Source organism: Siniperca chuatsi, linkage group LG15 (assembly GCF_020085105.1).
Source record: "Siniperca chuatsi isolate FFG_IHB_CAS linkage group LG15, ASM2008510v1, whole genome shotgun sequence".
Taxonomy (NCBI): Eukaryota; Metazoa; Chordata; class Actinopteri; order Centrarchiformes; family Sinipercidae; genus Siniperca; species Siniperca chuatsi.
The window spans coordinates 11,599,388-11,616,842 of record NC_058056.1 but is presented as its reverse complement, the minus strand read 5'-3'; the positions used below and the strand labels follow the sequence as shown (position 1 = coordinate 11,616,842).

At 41.7% G+C, this 17,455-nt stretch overlaps 1 protein-coding gene across 13 annotated transcripts in view; it reads right to left on the bottom strand.

The window, feature by feature from the left end:
• Nucleotides 1-17,455, bottom strand: part of LOC122888988 (AT-rich interactive domain-containing protein 1B-like) — a 177,040-nt gene that overhangs the window by 68,299 nt on the left and 91,286 nt on the right. For 10 of the 13 annotated variants that reach the window (XM_044223940.1, XM_044223941.1, XM_044223949.1 and 7 more), the window contains one exon: nt 5,374-5,484. The exons of the other annotated variants lie outside the window; for them this stretch is intronic. In XM_044223940.1, coding sequence (XP_044079875.1) covers nt 5,374-5,484 — 111 coding nt within the window. The remainder of the gene's footprint in view (nt 1-5,373; nt 5,485-17,455) is intronic. 13 annotated transcript variants of the gene reach the window in all.

Genomic DNA, 17,455 nt, shown 5'->3' with positions numbered 1-17,455 from the left:
TAATGTTCCCTGTCCTCTTCCTCTCCACTGCCCCTTTCTACTCACTAATTTGCACGTGATATATTTCAAAATGGGTCAGTAAGGGACTTTTAATAGCATAAAAAGTCATACATAAATGACAGGTTTCATTCCAGGATGCCATTCATTCTCAAATGTTATCAAACGTTAATTGCTCGCCATTCAAAAAACAAGAATAATGACATCCTCTTCAGTGTCGCTGCTTTGTAAGCCAGATTCAAGGATTCAAGATCACTAATGTCAATAATGAATTTGATTTTCATGCCAGCAATTCTGTCTGTGGATTTGCCAAAGGTATCAGATTTTTGGGTAAATGTAGGAATGAATTCTTCAGATGCTATGCAATGCTCTAATTTAGTTTGAAAATTGTGGGTTTCCTATCAACAAATATTATTGTGGAGCAACATGTTTTTCACCTGCCAGCAATTCTTCTATGAAAGCTACAGTATTAAATTCATACTCTATTCCTTTTATATAGGAAGAAAGCACAACGTTAAGAACAGCCAAGAACAATGTGAGAAAGACTACGCCGAGACACCAGGGGGGAAAATCCCCTGCTTGTCCCCTTTAGATGCAGAAATCAAAGTCGTTTCATGGGAAGTTTTCTGGGCAGCTTTGAAGTGCTGTAGCTGCATAGCCTCTGTATTTCCTGTTGAAAGGGGAATGACCATTTTTGTGAAACAACATTTCCTTTAATACACTGTAACCTCCCATTCCTCAGATGCTTTGGTGCTGTCCTCTGAACATGACAAATAAAAGGATGACTGGAGAGAGCAAGAGAGAGAGAAAGAGGGGTTGACGGTAATGGGTGCGGTGGAGGTGTGAGTGTGTGTGTGTGTAAAGGAACATCAGAGAAACCCAGGCAAGGTTAGTTCCCATCTGCAGCTCCATCCTTTTGTGTTTCCCCAGCTGCTTTCTTTTTCCTCCTGCCTTTGTATTTATTCTACACAATCCAGTTCAATGTTAGCCAGCTCTGCCTCTGTGGTGTTTCAGCCCCACTGTTGCTTTGGAGAGATGAATTGCTTGCCATTCACTCTCCTTGATAGAAGTGGCAAGAAATAAAGAAACGAAGTTAGAGCTTGGAAGGAGGGGATGGGGAGGGAGGCAAGGACAGCAGAGGGGATGATAGTGATGATTTATTTCGATTTAACCTCCACATAGGACTTCAGTCTATTGCAGGCAAGGGGCAGAGCAAACTAACCTGAGACAAAACAGAGTTTAAACACAAACAAAAAGGCCTCTTTTGAAGAGAAAAGACTACAGAAAACAAAAGAGCAACATCCTTAAACAGCTCTCCCTGTCCGCAGAGGGAGGAAACATTGATTTCCTTTTTACTCCTTTTTAAGGGGGTGTCTTTCTATGTTTAATCCCCCATTCCTTTACTCTCGGGGGATCTGTGGCATTTCCTGCCAGCCAGCCAGCCCTGTGCTGCAGAGACTTATGCATCACTGTCAAAATGACTCTGATCAAAAGGAGGGGAAGGGGAAGGGAAGGGAGGCGAGAGGGGGGAGTTTGGTTTCAGGGTCTGGTTTGATCCGTATGATGCAAAACTCTTCCCCCATTGGACGTGCCGCCTGTCAGTGCATCTGCCTCGGTAATCCATCAGTCCCCGCCGCTGATCAATAATGTGACTGGTGGAATTCTGAGAGATATCTGGTTGTGATCTGTGTATCCTAATAATTACTGCGCTGTAAAATGAACGCCAGACTGTCTGGAGGATGCATAAAATCAGATCACTGATCACCTCTGTTAGCCCTCCACCTTCTGCACATTCTCATTTGTTCTTTATGACAAAATTCTGTCGTGTTTGAATTACGTGGCGATGTCATGTGATTTAGGGGAGAATTTACTCCCCAAGTCCATATTTTGTTACATGGAGTGCATTTCCAGAGGATTAACAAAATGTGTTTGAGTAAATTTCTCCAGAAACATCTGAAATGAAATGGATCTACTAATTAGAGTGTGTTTGGTAAAACACAGTATGGTGTGGAATTTGCGCTGGAATTTTTACAAATAACACACATGGCAAATTCATACAAGTTTAAGCGAACACAACATAGTACATTCATGCATACAGCAGGCTACATATCTACTGGTTACATTCTGAACACTGGTTCAGCTTTGGCAAATCTACCGATGGTATGTTATATTCAAAAGTACATGTAAAAGTGTAAAGAATTGTACTGTATCGTATTCTCTTCTGGTATGTGAAATAACTTATGACATCAATTGACAGCTTCTAGCAAAATGTTTGTCCATGTATTACCTATTATCCACAAAAAAGTTGGCAATGCCATTTGGAGCTTCCAGCAGAGAAGTGTAAAAGAAAAAAGAATTTCCCTACATATAAATAAATAAATCTTTATGTTTAAATATTACATCATTATTCCACATGGGTGTTTAAATGGATTTGCATTTACAAATAGACAGACAGGCTATTAGGGAGACAGTGGGCTGATGGAACAATAAAGAGACAATATGATTCTCATTTCAGCTTAATCAAATCATACAAGCTGGGTTACACACCACACACATATATACGCTCATACACTGAAAGAGTCACACAGCAACGCAGCGGCCCTCTCAGGACAGGCCTCTGCGTCGACGTCAGCCCACATTACAGAGCGTTCAAACAAACTTTTTAGCGGTGAAAACAAATTGGGCTCACCATCAAAGAGACTTTTCAAAAAGCCATTTCTCTATGCCAGTTCAAAAGAACCCTGGTTGGTAAACAGGCATGGAGAATTCACAGCGCAAGATATTGTAGGAGGTACAAACGGCTGGAGCTTCACCACAACAAAGGCAGAGGAGAAGGAGTGGAGGGGTGTAATTCATCACACACTCAACAAAAGCAAGTGTGACTGACTGTCCATGACCAAAGAAACAAAACAAAACAAAAAAAACTTCTTAATTGCAGAAGCTGTTTTTTTTATTTCAAACCCAGTCTGTCTATTGTTTTTTTTCTCCCATCCCTCCAATTTCTTGCTGCTCTGTCTGCCTGGATGCCCTTGCCCTTTCTTTTTCCTTCTTCCCCTTACCTCCCTCCCACTCCCCCTGTTTCTTCATTAAAACAATTCACTGCGAGTTATTATGGCCTCCATCTTAAATGAGAAGACAGACAGAGCTGCAGGAAGAGAGTGACAGAATGAAGGGAGAGGAGACTAAAGAAAGGGGCAAGAAGAGAAGAATGAAGAAAAAAACCTTCGGGTCCTTTATGGCTTGTGAGATTTCTTAACAAACAAACCGACAGACAGGCAGACAGAGGCCTTGCTCCACAAACCATCCTTCCATCCACCTCAGGCAAAATCTCATTTGTCGGGGAGTCAGCTGAAGACCAGAGGATAGAGAGACAGAGAGATCGAACGAGAGTAGCAGCAGACTCGAGCCCGCCCCTCTGTCGAGCCATCATTAGCTATGCACAAGACAAACTGCTGACACAAAGTCACACAGCGTGCTGAGCAGGGACTTGTGGGTAGGCAGGAGGAATCCATCCCTCCATCCCTCCACCTGTCTATCGACATCCCTGGCTCTCTCTCGTCCGCCTCCGGTTTTTGCAATTACAATCAAACGGCAGCATCCAGGCCCCCGAAGCACTGGCTGACGGCTTGGATTAACCGAGATGTGGAGAGGCCTTGGGATGCTGTGTGTGTGTGTGTGTATGTGTGTGTGTGCCTGTCAGCCAGTCGCCGTGTTCATCGACGTGTGCATACTACATTGCTTTGTATGTGCAGCATGTTTCAGCATCAGAATTGATGTGTGAGTTTCTATGTCTCTTCCTGTCTATCAGTTGATTTTGTCTGCATATTTGTGTGTGCACAGTATTAATGTAGTGTGTAATGTGTAAATGACAGGGAAGGCGTATATATGGAATGGTGCATTAGCATGAAAACGAGTGTGAATAACAATGCAATTACGCATTTCAATTAAATCCCACTGTGTGGACTATTTGTTTCTGTTGGCTGGATTTGGGAAATGCATCATCAACTGATTATTTTGGAGAACGCACATGACTCCAAAGACTGATAGATATTTATGTGTGATTTCAGCAGCATCTTAACAATTACAGACAAATACAGTGAATAGTAAGCAAGTGATTTGCAAAATAATACACTTCCAAAAATGTCTTTTTTGTTGTTTTGTTTTGTTGCAAGTGCTATACAATATTTTATAAAACAATCCAAACTCTCCATCTTAAAGAAATAACAAAGTGAGACATGGAGAAATGTCATGAAAAGTGACAACACAAGCAAATCTAAAAGGTGTTGAGGATATGGAAAGAAATCACAAAACTGTCAGCAAAAAAGAAGGAACGCACACATATACCCTTTGAATTTGCTTCACTGCTGCACGGTCGCAATCGAACAAGGCACGTCAAACATCGAACACTGAACAGAAAACCATCCCTCAGAAGGCAGCGAATAAAGTATAAGGAACAAAAACACGTCAATCTGCTTTGTCCAAAAGAATTTGAGCTACTCTGTGTCTTCTGTGAGATCGGTCCTTTAACTCTTCCCTGCTAGACACCGACGTCATCCATCAGAGATGACAAATGTGACATGACAGCTCTGCTTGGGAAACGGCGGTGACTACAGACAGAAAACTACTTACAGCACAGTGTGTGACAAGGGGAAGTTTGTCAAGACGAAACCAGATATTCAGATCTACTGATCTTCCCAGAAAGGTCTATAGGTTTAAATGTACACTGACAATTAACTGCTTTGGTTGTATTTGGTTTTTAGTACTCAATTTTGGCAAGAATCAACAGATTCCAATCAAGGTTATTTTAATCTTAGGCCAGAGTTGAAATTTCTATTTCAATATTTTCATAACTCATTTAACAAATTGGTAAATTCACACACCAGGCCCTTAGGACATTTGAAATAATTGAGGTTTTAGAAATGTGAAACTTATTTGCACAAATATGATCATGCTTTTGCTGTAGAATTGTGATTACATGTCATGTTTTAGTTTCTCTCTTAGAAAGCCAAAAACCTACTTAAGTATTTTAATTGGTCTGTAATTCAGCCTGCTGCATGTTTTGTGCAAATGCAACATGATGTGATCTGTGAGTAGTTTTTTTTGGGTGAAACATTTGGCATCCCCAAGTGAACCATTCCCAGCGATGAGGACGAAGGAGACAGAAGACAGCACAAGACAGCTGAAACATCAAATAAAATCTGTAGAAGGCATCTTAATACCATCTATGAATATGCCAACAACACACACCCATTCAAATTCACTATTCATATCAGTCAGCCATCCAGTTTGCATATTCACACTGTGATTTGAGATGGAAAGTCGTCCTGGATGCCCTCTCCCTACCCGGCCTGACGGAACAGAGACCAGCTAACCAACCAGAACGTCCTCGCGGAGCCCATGAGCCAATGGCCGTCCAGCTGTGTGCGAGCGAGGGCGTGTGTGATGTAAGCACAGGGAAAGGAGAGGTGACAGCGGCGCGAGGCTGATCTAATAAAAGGAGAAGATGAAACGCTGTCAGATGCCACGGCAAGGAGCTCAAACGCCAGCAACGTTTGGTAAAACACACACGCGTCTCCTCCCAGACAGTCTCCTTTCGCTCACACACTATCACTGCCTCACACACACACACACACACACACACACACATATACACACACATATTCAGACACGCACATTTCTGTATGATAGACAGTTTCATAGTGTCGTAGCTGAGGTGTTGGCCTATAAAAAGCAGTGCTGATATGATTTAATGGGCGAGTCTTATTATAAGACTGTCGCTGGGCCAGTGTAATCTGGCTAGCGCTCCAGGGCACAGCGCTGAGACACATGCACTACAATACTCCACAGCAGATAATATTGCTATGTGCTACATTGCTATTATAAGATAGAGCCATTTGCCACACTGATACACCGTGTATAAGGCTGTCGTTTGGGAGGGAGTGATTTATGACTGTGAGGCATGAGAATAAAGACAGATTATTTTTATTCATGTGTCTTTAGAGGCCAACTTCATTTCTTTTTTGTTTATACTGCACTTATTTTTATACGGCATCAAAGGGAAATCGTCTTCCATGCAAAACACACATAACACCATATGGGCTTTGTGGTATTTATATAAGCCCTGTAGAGTCTGGACCACCCACTCAAAAACTGCACAATGTCACTTTGACATTGATTCTGAATCTGCACTTAATAGAACAAGATCCCTCTGTTAGCTGTCTTCCAATTTTTACTGAGACCAAATTGCTATTAATTATAAATAGCAGAGCAGCTGTCTTAAAATATATGACATATCTAGCGTATTAGACACTGAGGTGATATTGCCTCTCCTGCCACTTTTAATATCGGCACACTGGTTCCAATCACAGCCTAATAATGGCTTCTCATTATGAGGTGTGTGTGTGTGTGTGTGGGTGGGGGTTGGGGGGCTTCAATTTCACCACTTAAAAGCCACAGATGACACCTTGTAAAAAGTTAATTTCACTTTAGTCATTTATGGAATAGGGCTGTAAATTTAAGGTCTAGAGGTGTGCCGTGAGGCTATCAGCTCTGATAATTAGATGTAAGCAATTCATTATGTGTATAAATGCAAAGCAGGTGTACAAAAAAGTTTAAACTTTATTAACAGTGAGAGAAACATGAGCTGCTGTGGTGAAGTGTAGAGATAGTTTTTAGTGGTTGGAAAGGGCCATTGTTTCCTGGATGTAATAGCGGAGTTGGGCAGGAGATGGCGCTGTGCTTGCTGTGAGCATAGAAGCGCATGTGATCAAACTCTTAACAAGAGAAGAGGAGTGCGTTTAGGATCAGGCAACATTGCTGATTGTTTCATAATGTGAGTCACACTGCTGACATAGACAGTTATTACTACACATCACATGTAGAAACACTAAACAAGTAGGAAAATCACTATAATATTCCGCAAATGTCCTTATATGGACATGTGTGTGATCTCAGTAGAGTGTTTATGGATATTTTATGTTCTATAATACCACTATAATAGACAGAGAGACTTTTTGTTGTCAAATGTGTATAGCAAGCGTCCAAAATTTTATAATGGGATATTTTTTTGACAGGGGATTATGTGACGCTGTAGTAAATCACTTAACACGATCTGTTTCAATTCAACCATTTTGTGTAAACACAACCCAGCACATCACAAAAAAAGGCATCTTCACACAGCGTGAGTCCACGGTCATTAAAAGAGAGAAAATCTCTTTTTTTTTTAGGAGTCTCCCATCTCCCTCTCTGTCTCCCTTCCTTGTTCCCCAAGCCTTTCATTTCCCGGATCGTCCCTTTTTTTAACATGAAAAAAGGCAACAAAGGGACTTGCTGCCAGATTTATCTTTAAACTGCTTTCATTTCTTTCCATCAGATGAGATTGCATTTGGTGTGAGGAGAGAGGAGAGGAGAGGAGGGCTTCTACCTAACTTTATAACCCCCCTCTCTCTCTCACACACACACACACTCCCAGCTCTTCCCTCCTCACCCTCCATCTCCTGCACTCCCCCATGGCCTCTGTCTTAATTTCACAGGGGAATCATTTGACAGATATTGCCCTTGAAGAGGCAGCCTGTGCCTCGGCAATGAGAGCAATAGGGGGTTGAGGGTTGTGGGGGGTGGGAAGAGGAGAATTGGGGGTGGTGATGGAGGAAAGGAAGCGACAGAGAGTGAGAGTGATGGGGAGAATGAAAGAGGGGGAGAGGAGGGTAAAAAGTTATTAAGTGGATGTGAAAATGCAGCGCAGCCAAAAAGGTTAAGTCTGGAATAGGAAATTAAAACTTGCATCGCTTTTGGCTTTAAATAGATTTGGTTTCATTACGGGCGCCAAGGCCAGTTAGAGTCAAATCCCTCTGGAGAGAGGGAGAAAGAGGGGAGGAAAGAGAGAGGAGGAAGAGAGATGGTGACATGGGAAGGGAGGCAGGCAAAAGAATGGGGAACAATATGAGATAAAGAAGGAGGCAGACTATCATGCAGTTCACATTCATTTTCAATTTCTGCCTGTTTTTCCCAAACCCCCCTTCCACAGCCAAGCGAATACCAATTCTACATACCATTACTGATTTAATACTAAGACTTTAAGTGGAATCCAGGGCTTCAGCGAAGAATGAATACAAAGAACACGACCAGCATTGGCTAACAGGTGCAAGAAAACCTCAGGACTATTTTTCTCAATCCTTCTGTTTTTATTTACACTGGCATTTTATGAGTCTTTGGTGACTTGAGTTAATTCTTTGACCTTGGAACATATGAAACCTGTTCAGACCTTCCTTTGGTGATTACAGCAGTTTGCTTTTCTCAACTGGGAAAATGAGGAGGCATGAGTCTCATGCAGCCACGGCCTTGTGCTCCATGCATCTTACAAAAGCCTCATATACATGAAATATATACATGAAGGGCAAGATAATTTTCCCATTCTTACAATTTAAGCCTTGGCTTTAGTGGTTTGGTGGTGGGAGGACACATTTCATACCAGCACTTAAAGTTTACACACACACACACACACACCTACCTGCACAGGTTACACAGACTGACCCTCTCACAGCTGTGGTTATTGCCTCCGTGGTCTCCCAGGGAGGGACAGAATAGAGAGGAACTATATAGATTGCAATGAAGATGTGAGGAAGGTGGATGAAACAGTGTAGGGAGGGAGGATGGAGGAGAGAAAGTAAAATGGGATAGAGAGAGAAAAAGAAGCAAAGAAAGCGTGATAAAGAAACAGAGACAGAAAGAAGAGGAGACCACGGGGGGAATGAAAGAATTAGAGATGGATAGATAAATCAAGAGATAAAATGAGGGAGAGGGAAAAAAGGGAAGTGTGTGTGTGTGTGTGTGTGTGTGTGTGTGTGTGTGTGTGTGTAGAGTGAGGTTGCACTCTCTTTAGAGATCTTTATCATTTGCCACCTCTGGCCATGCAAGTAAACAACGACGGTAATGAAACACAAGCTGGCGCATACATGAATAAATAAGACGGTTGAGGCATTTCAATACAATTTAACTTGGTAATCGTTCTGACCATTAAAGGTCAGGAGAGTAACCGTAGCCTACTCATGACTACTTTAGCTAAAACATGTTACCTGCAGAAAAGGGAATTCAGTAAAGTTTAGCCAATTAACTGCGAAAGATCACTTCACACTTTGTCTTTATTTGAGGTAGCTCATACCAAAATATTTGCCTCAAATTAATGAAAAATGATCTTAATGACATTTCTGTAAATGACAGAAATGATCCACTCTGTATGTATAACTTGATTGGCTCAATGTCACACTCTGACCCAATTTATACCTGGCATTAACATGCAATCTGTATTTGGAGATCTCATCTGGATAGGCAATAACGCATGTTAATGCAAGATATACAGTAAATGCACGCAGAACACATAATATATACAGTATGTACAGTGCATACAGCAGCATCGCCTTTCTTGACCTGGGACGCATGTTGGTTGACAAGTCTGCAAGCCCCTCCTACCTAATCTGCATATTGCAATCTGATCACAATGCGGGCAGAATCAAGATAGCTAGCAAGCTTATCAATACCAGGTGTACTGTAAATCACACATCATAATCCAATACCAGGTGCATTTCATACGTCATTTAGATATACTGTTATCAATATTGCAATTACTACAACTACACTTTAAACTTAAAAAATCTGCATTATCAATACAATATATTTATCAATTTATCAATATAATATAAAGGATATCAGCTATTGGAAACTCTAAAAATAAAACTTCCACTAGAAGCCTTTAAAAACACATGAACCAAGCCTTTATTTTAAAAACACAGAGAGGGAAGAACAGAGTGAGAAGAAAACAGACGATAAGCTCTGGCTCCAATGTGAAGGGAAGCCATTTTCTTTTCTCCCACAGTCCTCCTCCCTGGCAGGGACAGCAAGCAACTGAGAGAAAAAGAAGACAGAGAGAGGAGAAACTCTCCTCTTTGGCCTTCTCTCTCTGTCCCTCCCTCTCCCTCTCTGCCTCTGTACACCAGATTATGAAAATGAGTAGGAACCAGTGACCCCACAGCTTTCATTGCATATTCAAGGGGGGCGAGGGACGACACACACTGGATACTAATAAATAAAAAAAGAGAGACCGGGTGGGTGTGTGTAGGGGGACAATATAAGACACAACACACTATCCCCCCACCCTCACCTTCACCCCCATGTTTGTTTGATGAGAGAAAAAAAAGAGAGATGGAGGAGATAGAGACTAGTCCTCCAAAGCTAAAACAGAGACACTGTCGCCTTAATACCAGAAGCAATTTACTATTCATCCTCTCCAAAGAATAGGCGGTAAATACTTGATGAGAGCGCTGCGTGCAAATCTAGCAGCAGCAGCAGTGCATAGCTCAACTACAGCATAACACCTTACTGTTTCAGTGTGAAATAAATGGCTCACTAAGATACAGTAGATCCGTGAATAGAGCAACTGCTGTCATGCAATTAAAGATGTAAGTATTTGTGTGCATGCTTTCACGGGGGTCCATGTTTGAAAAGCTTGTGAGAGTGGATTTGTGCATGCGTGTGAGCTCTCTCTCTCTCTGGCTGTCTCCTCCAGTTTGTTGTCGGTGAGGCGTCTCTGTAGTGTCTTTGTGGCGTACCGCTGGGTAGCTAGCTACGGTGGCTCATTGGAAAACATGAGCCATGCTGCCATAAAAACGCTCTCTACAGACAGGAGGGAGGTATTACCTTGTTGCACAAGGGTCGAGCGGACAGTTTCTGTGTGAGCGAGTGTCAGAGAGAGAGAGAGAGAGAGAGAGAGAGAGAGAGAGAGAGAGAGAGAGAGAAAGATGCTGAGGCAGACAGAGTGAAAAAGAAGAGCTGACAGCAGCAGCCGTCACAATAACACAACTTCTGAAGACATTTCTTTTCAAACTTCAACCTGACTGACTGACCAACTGACTGACTTACACTGCTCCTATGAAACCAAACTTTTCTTGAGTGCTCTGCACGAAGTTAGCCAAATATTAGCCCGAGGCAGCTTATCTAGGAATTGAGGGACGGCTTGCTTGCTAGCTAGGTGGCAGCTAGCCTACATGCACGGTCTACACTGAAGCATGTAGTGCTTAGTGAGCTAAGTGAGGGTTATCAAATGTAAGATTACTTTCAAAGATAGGCCTTTTTCACAGCAGACATTTTGACTTGTCATAGTAGGAAATGACAAGTGTTACTAATAACATTAACGATGGCTTTGTTCTGTGACAGTGTGACAGTGAGCCAGCATGCACACATGCTTCTCCTTCTGTGACATGTCAAAATGTTTTCTGTGAAAAAGGCCTATTAATACAGAACATTTGCAAATTTAAAGGGCTAGTTATTCCAAATTAAAGGCCCATGTGTGTGTAACCCCTGGTACTCCTACACACATTTCTCTTGGCTGTGTGGGAGTGTACAAACTATGCTTGGCTGACATTTCCCTCACACTCTATTGGCTTTGTTGCACCTGTTGTGGCGGGATAACTTACACCTTTAGCATTCTTATTACTATATGTAGTTTGATAACGTCACATAATTTCCAGAATAGCTCCGCCCACCTTCAACCTGTGCAGAGGTCTAATCAGACAGAATGAATGAAAACACCTGTGCAGGTCTGCAGCGCCTTGAATAAAACACACATTTTCTCACATACCTCTACTGGTATCTAGCCATAGAGATAGTTTTATTTGCCCAGGTTTTAAGATATCTGTCTCTGAGATTTGTGCCTCCACCCCAACACATTGGAAGATATATGGAATTTCATTTGTGCACTCACAGTATTGAAAAATTACATTAGAAAATGTCAACAGCAACATCTCTTTCCAGAATCAGTGTCACTTTCACTCTAAATAATCACCACCATGCTGTCAACAGTTTTCATAGGGACTATTTCTTCAGTAGAAAGTTGCTATCTGCATGGCTGGATATAGGTAAAATGTATTACCTATTATATTATGTTTAACTGTAATTTGGGTGAACCGACCCTTTAAGAATGGCATGTTTAGTGCTGCCTGATTCAAGAGACACATAGGTGTTTTCCCAGACACTACTTGGCTTTGCTGTACAAACAAGTGGTGTTTATTTTTGTCAGTTAGCTTGGACATGGTGTTTTTTTACAGCAAAGATTACTGGAGTTTTGATTTCATCAATGTCATCTTCAATGACCTTTCTATTATTAGCATATTGGATATTTGTGTATCTTTCATTTGTAGCATGTTATAATGTGAATCGGGCAGATACTATAAAGAAACCTTGCTCAAAGGTACCTTGACAGTAGTTGTTAAAGGAAAGCAGAGCTTCAGTCATTAATTTTCCCCTCAGATTTCCCAGGATTTAAATTTGTGACCTTCCTGTTACACCTAGAGGATACTGCTGGCTCTCAATGGACTTCAGGTAAAAATGTGATTTGAATTTGGTGAAAAATGATTCATCTTATCATGCAGAAAGGTAACATCAGATGTTTCAGATATGAGAAGAAAGAAGGTCTTCTGATGTTACAAATATCTGCAAACTGTTATTTACAGTGAACCACAACTGCTCCCTTCCAGCATTAGAGCAACATTTATACCCCTCAGCATTATCTGGATACGCACACACACACACACACACACACACACACACACACACAGTCAACTCTCTTCACTTAGCGAGTGCTTCTCTCATCTCTTGGCATCAAGATGAAGGCCAAAGCCAAACTCTAAGTGCACAGCTTTCCATTTAGGCCTAAAATACGACTCTTTTTCACCCCGCAAGGGAGGCCAGTGCTGTAGCAACGATAGTGCACTAAGAAAAAAAAGTCTGATGAGGTAGTGTGTGTGTGTGTGTGTGTGTGTGTGTGTGTGTGTGTGTGTGTGTGTGTGTGTGTGTGAGAGAGAGAGAGAGAGAGAGAGAGAGAGAGAAAGGGTGAGCAAGAGCACAGGGTAAAGGCTGTAAGATGTGATGGGCTGGTTGGCTTTCAAGGCCCACTTTGTAGCCCGAGAGCTGAGGCTGGGATCTGTGCTAATGTGTATGTGTGTTTCTGTATATACCATACATTTATGTGTGTGTCTGTGTGTGTGTATATACACACACCTCAGAGCCGAATGGAAAGAGTGAGCACTTCAGCAATGACAAGTAGGTAAACAAAATCATCCGTGCAGAAAAAAGAGAGACGGAGATGGACCACTACAGTGGGTAGATGAGGAAACAAGGAAGAAGGCTGGATGTTTGAAAGGGAAGGAAGAAAGGAAAGGATGTATAATGGGCAAGCAGTAATGAAAAAAGAGGAAAAACTCTAGGAAAGAAGCTGTGAGAAAAAAAGGAACAAGATAGGAACAAAAGACAGATGCAAGAAATTTGAAATAGGGAATAAAGGAAAGAATTATGAGGGGAAGATAATAATAGAAGAGAGAAGAAGAAATTTAACCTATACTGCAAATACTGCAGAGGGCCTAATTTTTGAAAAATCCTTTACTACAATGGGTCATCATTTGAAATCAAGTAAACTGAAATTGAAAAAAGAGGGAAAAAGGAAGTAAGGAAGAGAGGATGGATGGAAGGAAAAGAAACAAAGAAAGGATGAAGGAAGAAGAGCAAGCAAGCAATTTAGAAAAAACAAGAAAAAAAACATTCGACTTAAAGTAAAGGCTAGGAACAATTCAATATCACACTGTATAAATTATACAGGAGGCTGCTTCATTATGCATTTGCAACCAAATGTAACAAAACTGCAATCACTACTCCTCAGTGCTTGACGCTCATCACTTTGCATGACAGATAGTCTATACAGACAGCAACGGCATTATGGGAAATCACCTTGTGTCTCTAGGTGACCAGGGCCCTCTATGTGTGGACGGCATTGTTTTCCAGCCACTCCAACTAAATCACACCTGAGTAAGTAGTTCGTGTTCATGAATACTGACACAGAAAAATTCACGTGTTATTATGTTTGAGCATGTTTATTTTATGTATGTGTGTAGCATGTGTTGTGTGCGAGTGAGTCTTTGAACATCTGTTTGCGCCTCTACCTCCCTATTCCTATTCCTCCTCCCTGTGTTTCCTCTCCATACAGCTCTGCCATGATGAAGTCCGTCGCAGGGTCCCCGACCCAATATCCAACGCCTAATAAACTAATACATCATTAATGAGAGAGAGGGCAGGAGAGAGGGATGCAGAGAAAGAGAGATGCACTGCCAGGCTATAGCGAGCCATTGCTCCACAGCTCAATAGGCTTTCTAACAAGGCTCTGTCCTTGAGAGAAGCTGCATACTAAAAACTTCTCCATCGGCCGCCGTGCCAAGCAAGGGGAATTCATAAACAGAGGACAGAGAGAGGGAGGGAGGGAGGAAAGAAGGGTGGGGAGGTAAAGGAGGGCAGATGAGAGAGAGGTTCTTAGAAATGGGAAGGAGGGAGACAGATAAAGAGAGAGGAAGGAAGATGAATCATGTTCTGCTTTAATTGTCCTTCTCTTATCTGACGGCTTGGTTTGGGTCAGACTGTCTGTCTGACCGACTCACAGTAATGACACATGATCAATAACCAGTTTATTAGTTTGTTTGTCTGACTATTTCAGCCTGTGGTTGGGCTCTTTCTACCAGGCCATGTGTGTGTGCGTGTGTGTGTGCGTGCATGTGTGTGTCAAGAGAGAATTCCCATGGGTATAAGTGGATAGTAAAAAGAGGGTGCCACTTAGCTTTACAGCATCTTCATAAAACTGAGCGAGGAATACCCTGAATGCATCCACTCACAGGTAGACACGATGTTTATACATGTGCAAAAATGCTCATCCTTAGACAAACACCTACATAGACACAAATAGCACAAATAAGTAATATGATAAGAGAAAGAGAGACCCGAGAACCACTCGTATCAATTGGATGTATGCTTGCACTCGTAAACACACATGCACACACTCATATGTGCGCGCACGCACACAAACAACTCAAATTGGACGTCTCTAAGCAAATACTGCCGCAGGCCTCACTTGAATAGAGATAATTGAAAATCAGACTTGTTTATCAGGCTTAATAGAATGACAGACACTCACAAAAGAAGGCAGAGAGAGCAAGCTTAGCAAGTATTAGCATAATGTTCATGGCTGAATGATTTCTAGGTCCATTAGGCCAGCGAAGGACATTTGAGAAGTTCACTTTTCATAGCTGAGGCTAAATGCTGAAATATGACTTCATTTTGAGGTGTTACTTTAAAATGATGTATTGGCATTTCAATGCTCATGTGACGGTGGCGGAGGGGGGTTCAGGGAATATGCTAGCTGAAATTAAAAGAAAAGAAGGAGAGAAAAAGAAAGGAGGGGAGAGAGGAGGAAGGGGAGGTGGAGGGTTGTTATAAATGCTCGGGAGAGATTTGGGAGACTATCCAAGACTTTCATTATCTTTGATGCAAATTATCAGACCCCATAATTAGGCCTCTCATATCACTCACTCTCATTTCTTCTTCTTCTTTTTCTCTATCTTTTTGTGATCAATGAAGCACAGTATGGGGTGGAGAGGGGTGTCGTACCCCTCTTATGGTGTTTGTTTCTCTCGGGGCCCCTGGCATGGCTCAACGCCTGGGCGTCCCCTTCAGAGTAAATCCATCTCCGATTAGAGCCCGTTCAATTAGTCTCCAAGACACATGATGAAACACAGATGATGCACTCAATCAATATGAAACCACAGCAGCTACAAATGAAAAGTGATATTTGGTCCAAATCAAAAGTCAATTTACATATTGCAATAAACTATATAGGAAACACTACCATCAAATGTAGCTGACTTGAGGGGAAACAAAACTGTCAAAATGTTGGGAAACCAAGGTTTCTCAAAATGAGAACCAACACGCCAACAACTGTAAGAGTATTATCAAAACACCGAAAAAAATCTCTGGTAATGTGTGCAGACCAGGCCAATGTTCCTTTATAATTCACATCCAAATAAAGAGCCACCAAATTCCATTATCAGCTGAAATCCAATGCCCACCCCCGTCAATCCTATCACTACAAAGCTTTAAAGCAGCAAGAAAAATACAGCGAACAGGAGAAATCCTCAGGCCAAAGCCCAAATTGCCTCAGGACAGCCCTCGGACGATATAACACTGCCGTTGGCCTAACAAATTAGAACTACACAAAAAAAGGAAAATCACATTACATGAAAGGAAAATCACAACAAAAGTCTGTTTTGATGCATTCTGCTGCTCAACTGGAGATGATGCAGAAAATCGGAGACTTAGCAAGACAATATACAGAAAAACACAGACACAGATAGGCCTGGTGTACCCACATTGGAAAGAAGACATCTAATGTTCTCATAAAGTGAGAGCCGCATGTTCTTCTGCACCGTGGGAAAAGAGCAGGAGTTCCTCCCTCAGAATAACTAAAGATACAAAGACTTTACAAACTGAACAGATGGTGCCAAAGTATATAATATTTATCAAATAAGTTACCACACATCTTAAACTGACTGAAAAATAGCTAAATATGCAACATTCGAGAAGCAAAGTCAGAACAATGGACGTAATGTGAGAACATCTTCATATTCTTCTCCTAAATCTTGTTTTTTCCAAGTTGGCTTCACCAAACTCTCTTAGCTGAACAAACTTCTGCACAAATTTCAGGTTTCAATCTGCTGAATGCAAACTGTTTGGGTGAGTAGGTGCACCCCCAACTTGCCATGTTGAAAATTCTGAATTTGAGAAAATTGGTGAATGCGACAAGTTTTCTTAAATTATTCGTATGTGACACTTTGGAATCAATCTGTTTGTACGAGTGGTTCTTGCATGAGACCCATTGTCTCTATGTCAGATCACGATTTAAATTTAAACAAGGCGAATGGCCTTAGGCCTCTGAGAGAGACAAACATGTAGGAAGGATTAGCACTAAAGGTGAACATGTTGTGACTGACTGACAGCTAATGGCTATGGTTAGGGTTAATGTTGCACAGCATGACATACTCTGACTGTTACGCTTAAACGAAGGAGTGTGCTTGAATGTGCAATGTAGAAGATTAGAGAGGTGAAAGGCAACACACAGGTCTTCATCAGTCACGTGTTATGTGTGTGGTTGGGGGGATCCCCTTCTCTTCCCTGCGATAGGTTAATGATGGGATTAGTTGTCTTTGTGGAGGAAGAAGAGCGCTGGGTGTCATCTGGAGGATGTGCTGTTCTCTTTCTACTCATTCTCTCTGCTGATATTTATAGTTTTTTAGGTTAAAATATGGCTTTAATCAAAACAAAATTTCAAAGGAAGTGCTCAGAATGACAGATTCACAACACAAAAGTGAGCCAGATAAAATATACCCATAGGCAATAGATCAAAGAAAAAAGCACATTTATCCAAGTTAATATCCTGGCTCACTGCCCTTGTGTCAGGTACAGCCATCCAAAGGTAAAAGTCAAAGTCAAGCTTCCCATTTCCCTGGTGAGATGGGGTGATTAGCAGAAGGAAGAAAAATGGCAGAATGGAGGAATGAAGTGATGGTGGTCCCCTTAAAGAGTAGGATTCCTC